Genomic DNA, 6,917 nt, shown 5'->3' with positions numbered 1-6,917 from the left:
TTTATATAATTATTTCGATGGTACAAAATTATTTTTAATAATAATAATAAAATTATTTTCAGATTTATATTTCAATGTATCTATGTTAAAAAATAATAAATAAAATTGTGTATCTTTATGATTTAATGTATCTCGGAATGGAAAAGACTTCATAGTATATCGTTATCACAGCGTAAGAAAAACACTCACTCTCTCTCTCGCATTGATCATTCGCAAGTAAAATCAAACACCGACTTTCGCCGGATTCCTTCGAATCTTGCAGACGCGAAATACTCCATCGGCCTCGTCTACGCCTGTTTATTCTCAATTTACCGCGCCGAGAGGTGGAAATCGTGGCACGAGTTTACCGTGCAATTTTCGATCCTTTTCTCGACCGTCGTCGTCCCACCATCCACCGCTGCCCCCTTCTTTCGCCCATCTACTCTCGTCGCAACAGCCTGCAGCAACACTCCCGTCCGTCACCCTCCATTATTTACCACTTCGAAACGTCGAAGATGCTTCTTTCCACTCCAGTGCTCGAAAAATTTCATCCGCAGTCTCTCTAGTCTTGGCACAAGCGCGCCGAGTTCATGAAATTCGGGGACGATCTTAAATTGCTACGATGTATTCGGGAATTCTCCGAGTGTCCTGTAGATGATTCGCAATTCGCGCTGTAAATCGAATTGCAAATATCGTAGTGCAATCGATATAATTCACTGTAAGGCCGAGCAAATAAAAATTCTTCGTTAAATAAAGATACTTATCTGTTCAACAAAATTGCAGTCTCTTCTCTCTGCTTCAAAGTTTTATTGAAATAATTAATAATAAAGAGATTACATCGAACTTAACTTAAAATCGCTTTATCTCATCCTCATAATCTTTAACGTTATCCCAGTTGCCATTTTTTTCGATAGCAAACTATTCCGTGAGTTTCTTCGAAAATCCCCACAATCTTCTTCCTTATATAATCCAATAGTTCAGCATGATAAAGATCGCGGGATAGCGAGGAAAGTATGCCGTCCACGTGCAAAGGAGCTACGAGCAGCGCAACCCTCCATCCCCAAATATAGAGGAGAAGAAAGACCGAGAGTTGCGAGAATGCGCGGGGAAAGAAGAGTGTACACTTCGTCGCGCTGCCTCGCTCACATGTCGAAGTTATGAAAATTAATAAGAAAAATTGCCCATAAATTCGACGTCTCCTTCGCAAACGCGCATCCCCTGTGCGGGCCAGGCAATAAAATTAGAATTATGTCGCAGCGGCTCGCGCGCCTTTCCCTTTTCCCTTTTCCCCGAGACACCCCCTTTTCATGGCCAGACAACAACTTCGTACGAGGCGAGCATACCGACAGCCAGGAGTTGATAGCGTTTGTTAACGGTGCCGGAATGTGTCTCCTGCTCCCGCGGTTCTTAGCATATATGAATTACCCGCCAAGATTACATCCATGCCTTACATCTAGGCCGTTCCTCCGTTGGATGGAAGAACCTATGGTTATTAAATTCTGAGAGCACCTCGAATCTTCCTCTTCCCCCTTTTCTCTTTTCGTCATCTCGCGATCTCGCGCAGAGGTTGACTTATCACTGCGACAATGCCGTGCAGAAAGAAAGCGAGTTTCGCTAGTGAATGGTTCAAGGTTCGGCGCAAAGGGATGCAACCAGGAATAAGATGCACAAGAATTTTTATGAATTTTTTTCATCGCACTCCAGCTCAGTTGTAAAAAGAGGAAAAAATGTGTGGCAAAAAATGTATAGCTTGATCGAAGTGAAGACGATGAAGTTCTTTTCCTTCTTTTCTTTCTTCAGGTTACTTATGGAATTGGCGAATTTTTCTGCTCCCTCGAGCTTTGGTTTACTTTTAATACAAGCTGATTTTTAAGCGATCACAATCACTAATTTTCCTCTTCTGTTTCAAGTTTAATTGAGCGTCGTTTTATATAAAGATAAAGTTGCTGCCTCAAGCTTAACTCTTTAATGAACAATTACACAATTACACAAAAATAATTATTAAGAACAATAAAAACAATAAAAAGTAATTACTAAATACTTATCTACATATTTAAAAATCATGTAAAAATTTATTATTTTAACATAGAATACAATATTACTATTATTATATGTATTTTACGAAAATTTTATTAAATATTCCATCAGTATTATATGTCTGTAGTAGCCTAAATATAAAAATTAATTCGCCGGTAATGAGGATCTTTAAAGGCACTATTAATATTTTGGCACTATGAATTTTTATAGAAATTTAAATTTCTGTAAAAAATAAGTAAAATACAATCCCGACTTTTATAATGATAAAAACTCGTTGTTAAATCAAAGAACTGGAAACTCGTTGTTAAAACTGTGATAAGTACACCAGACATTTTTTTCAGATTTTTATATAATCCGAAACAATAAAAAAAGTTGCTTCTCGACGGCTCTTTTTACTGACGGAAGAGTTAAAATTCATGTTGCTTATAAACAATATTTTTTTCGCGATAATTCGATTTACGGAGGCCATTAATAGTGAATTCTATATCATATCTTTCCTTTTCAGTCTGTTTTAATAGTGAATCTTATGTTACATCTTTCCTTTTCAGTCTGTTTTCTTTCATTCTCGATTTGCAAGTGTTTATACACGCCTTTCTGTAACTATGAAATCTCATTCCAGATGGAAATCATGAACGTCGGTGGCGTCGACGACAAAAATACATACGTCAGTCAGAGAGTAGTCGCTGTTGTATATGCGGCGACCACAATCCCACCGTCGTATGTGCATATATGCGTACAATAATAGCGTACGGCGGACGCGTTCGACGCGACGGATCGAATCGATGACGAGCTGCCAATCGTGGAACGGCAATTTAGCCACGAAACGAGGAACGAGTCAGTTGCCTGCGACCGCGAATAATCTCGACCGTAGTAGATCCTCCGCGATCCATGAGCGTGTGTCTACCTATACCGCGGCAATAATCGAAAATCGCCGTTCCATCGACGAGGCCTTCATTTCAAGGGTGGAAACATCCCTCTGCACGCTTTTCCCCGATTGTTGTTTCGTACTGACGAAGCTATTAACTTTGACTATCAAAACAATTTGCGCATCATATCTCGGCGTCATCGAAACAGCGTAATCATTTCGCAGCAGAATCATGTTTGGTCTCTTTTTTTTTAACCCTCATATTAATAGAACATATATCGCGAGACTTTTCTTTGCGTTATTGTTGGGATGATATATTTCAGCTTTCGCATCCATAACAATCAAAATGAAAAAAAATAATTGAAAATGGAAGAAAAATATTTTTATTGAAAAATACAAATTTCGATAGTTATTGTTTTCTCCATGGAAATCATGCAGAGGCTATAAAGATCCAAGAGGATTTCTTTAAAAAGAAATATAAAAAACAAAATGTGTGACGTGTAAAAACAAACTGTTTAGGATTGAAAATCGTTTTAAGGGAAAATACATTGAAGGTTTAGGAGATTTTGAGGAGCTTATCTTGATGGCAATCTTATCTTGTTAGCGCTAAGGAAAGAAAAGCGAAATGTTTGTCGAGAAATAGAAGGAGTGTTAGTCCCCGCTTTCCTTAGTGTATTAATAATGAGGTTAAGAGGAAAAAGTCTAAAAGATATTGTTCTCTCCAGCAGACGATCCTCAGATAGCAAGATTCTCGAGGTATCTCTTCTCATTTCCGCGACTCAGATTATCCGTCGAAATAAACGTTTTACCTTGCACACTATGGATCATCCTCCAATGACAGCTCACGGCGATTAAAATTGAACGTAGGAGATAAAGCCGGCAATTACGAAGTACTTCCTCGATATATCATTTATGAACTTCTACGAGACCGGAAATTAAAACTAGATAGATTCTACAGATGTGACTTTGCTCTTAATATTTATCTGTTCCGTGGACAATTAATCGTATTAAATTGTTCCGTAATTGCGCCTCCGATTTTATTCTCATACAGCAAAGATTATTTCAACAATATTACAGTAATGCTTTGCAAACAATGTTTACAGCAATGTTGCTGCAAGCTTCTGTGCTGTATGAGTTCTTACTTATTAATTGAGAAATGTACCGAGGATGTATAACGGCATGTAAATGTCTTCATAATGGAATGTAGATGTCTGAATCAATTTAGGAGATTTATCAGAAAGCACACAAATCCGATATCTCTCTTGGGTCTTGCATTTCTCTCTTATGTAGGTGTCAAACAATCAGCACTTTCCGTGCGAGGGAAAAATCAACATTCTCGTGTTCGCCGCATGCATGGTGATGATGTTAAAAGCGTGACGAACATAACACTGAGATGATAAAGTCGTCCATCGCGGCGCGGTAACATGTTTTCTCTCACATATTCATTAGTCGCATTAGAGTTTTCTCCTCGTGGCGTTTACGCGCATAAATCGCTCGTCACTGGGCGGTGTTTGCAAAGTAAAAAGGGCGGTGGCGCAAATTAAAAAAAAAAGAGAGGAGACTAGGGGTTGTTTGCTCGCGATCGCTTACAAAATGCGCGGTGGTATATGCAAGCGGCACTGCGGGAAATCAGCTTTGTCGGCATATCGGGTTTCTGCCGTAAAAGCGTGCCAAATTCGGCGTCGATTCGCTTTGAGGTACAGGTGCGGCAATGACGTTTAATAAATTCGCCGAGAAATTAACGTGCAACGTTGCCCCAGCCGCTCGAAGCGTCAGCGGCGCGCCACGGCTGTCGTTTTCCTCGCTTTTCCTTCGAGCTTGACAGCCAAATTAAATTGGCAGAACTCGCGGACGGCGCTTTTCGCCGCACTTTTGATAAGGTACCCGCCGATAAAGCCGACAAATTGATTCGTCGGGGGAGGAAAGCCAGCTTTCCTCTGGCAGCATGCTAATTAATTTTTACACCAGATGTATTTACCGAGAAAATATTCGCGCAAGAGACAGACACGATTAAAGTTTTGTAAAAAAAATATATTACTCTTAATTGAAGATTTTTAACAAGATTCGCGCGATAATTTCTGCGCGTAGCAAAAATACCGCTGCTAAGAACTCTATTTCCTAACGAATACGTTTTACTCGTTTTCACTCACATCTCCCAAGCTCCATCGCTCTTCCTTCGCTAAGGCTGTTAAAAAGCCCGTAATGCACGCATATTATTCCGCACTGACCATCCAGGGCTTTCGCATTCGAGACGAGATCCGGGACTGCGCTACTAGGTAGAATCGCTTAGCTACTGTAGCACTCTCAATTTTCCCAAGCAGCAGCCCGTCTCGGGAAAGAGCATCCGGTCGCCGATAACGAATTCGTTTGCGAGTTACCGCTACGCATATAACGATTATTCAAATCGTCTTCTCCGTGAAACGTCAGGAGCTTCGCGGTATTGAAGGATCCTCCAGTGTCGCTCGCGTGAACGATGATGATGAGGGATGCAGGGGGTAAGACGAGAGAGTAAGACTCAGTCGAGAAGGGCGCAGCAGCTCCCACCTACCTACCTACTCTGACTGAGTATCAACCGATCTGCGGTAGGCGACCCAGGCCATTAGGCAAAGCCTATTGCCATCCTTGCCCAACTTGGATCGTATCTCTCTCCTTTTATCCATAACACTTGCCACCCTACTGTCGCTTCCACGCCGCGCCGTCTCGACGCCTTAACTGAAAAGGGTAAAGCACGTGTTCCCGCGGGATGCTTTTTGCACCCTCGACAGCGGGGATCGTCGGAGGTTTCGCGAGCCTGCTAAGTCCGCTGCCGCAATCCGCGGCACGTGCGTTTCCAAGACTCATCCCCCTTCTTTGAAAGACACGACACGACGTCGTCTCTGTCAGGGCCTCGTATCAGAGTCCTTTTAGTTCGTTTACTTGACTCTTTCTCTCTCATATCTCGCCTAGCTCTGTCGCGAGTAATTTCGATGCTCATGCCCAGGGTCGTTCGGTGCCTCTTGCTTCAGGTCGAAGGATTTGACGCCGCGCGTTCAGATAATTTGCAGCGCTTCGAGGTACGCGCAGCCGAGGTTCATGCTTTCGCTTTAATACCTCCGTTGTGCGTATGGTTCGTCCTATGCATTATGAAGGAGCCAATGCACGAGAGAGCTCTGTACCGTGATCTAGAAAGGAGAGATTCTCTGGAATAAAGTTTGGAAGCTGATTTTCCATAAAATTTTTAATCATACATTAATTAAAAAAACATTTAATCAGAGTAGAATTTACAACCCTCTAAAGAAGGAAGATTAATCGACGAAAATTAAGACAACGCAAATAGATGTGCAGACTAAAGCAATTTAATTTGTTGCTTAAAAATTTGATGCTCGTTTCAAATATCTACATTAAATTAATTAATTTTTAATCAAGCAAAACATATATTATGTGTTATTTGAAACTTATCAGATTTTGTAAACTGCATAACGAACATCATTAACAATCTTATTTTGGCTGTGTACAAAAAGCGATAATGAGATAGAATAATTGACAACGGTGACGAATGCACGAAGTAGTAACGAACATTACGGGTCAGACAGCGTCGATGGTTCTAATTGAATTTTGTTTTGAGAGTTCGATGCCATAGGTAATTCTCGTTAGGCTGTCTACTTTTTTGTTATTCACGGCAGACATTTTCGGGAAGGGCCACGCCCGTCTCCGGATTCAATCCCGTTCAAATTTCCGGTCTCGAGGCGCCTAAAGGAATTAGCATTCGATCTCGCCGTCAATCACGACGGAGCTGTAGGACTCATGGGAGTCGGCATAGTGTCCAGCGGAAAATTCTCATCATTGTGTCTTGCTCTCTTTGAGGTAGTGGCGATATCTCCTATATGTTTCTACGGCTTTACTCTCCATACGCGTATTAATTAAACAGAAATCGGAGCAAAAATAGAGCAAAAAAGGAAATTCCCGATTCGAATACCAGCGGCAGTGTAATCTTCGAGGCGGCTCTCATTCGCCTCGAATTTCGGCGGATTTACGACGCGGTGGTGGATTATTAAAT

At 41.2% G+C, this 6,917-nt stretch overlaps 1 protein-coding gene across 1 annotated transcript in view; it reads left to right on the top strand.

Moving 5' to 3' along the window:
• The window catches only part of LOC108685896 (centrosomal protein of 78 kDa), a 9,100-nt gene extending 6,342 nt beyond the window's left edge, over positions 1 to 2,758 (top strand). Inside the window, 1 exon segment of the mRNA XM_018190915.1 lies at positions 2,636 to 2,758. Coding sequence (XP_018046404.1) covers positions 2,636 to 2,758 — 123 coding nt within the window.
• Positions 2,759 to 6,917: the final 4,159 nt, after the last annotated feature.

The sequence above is a fragment of the Atta colombica genome, unplaced genomic scaffold (genome assembly GCF_001594045.1).
Source record: "Atta colombica isolate Treedump-2 unplaced genomic scaffold, Acol1.0 scaffold162, whole genome shotgun sequence".
In the NCBI taxonomy this organism is placed as follows: Eukaryota; Metazoa; Arthropoda; class Insecta; order Hymenoptera; family Formicidae; genus Atta; species Atta colombica.
This window is presented reverse-complemented; position numbering and strand designations above follow the sequence as displayed.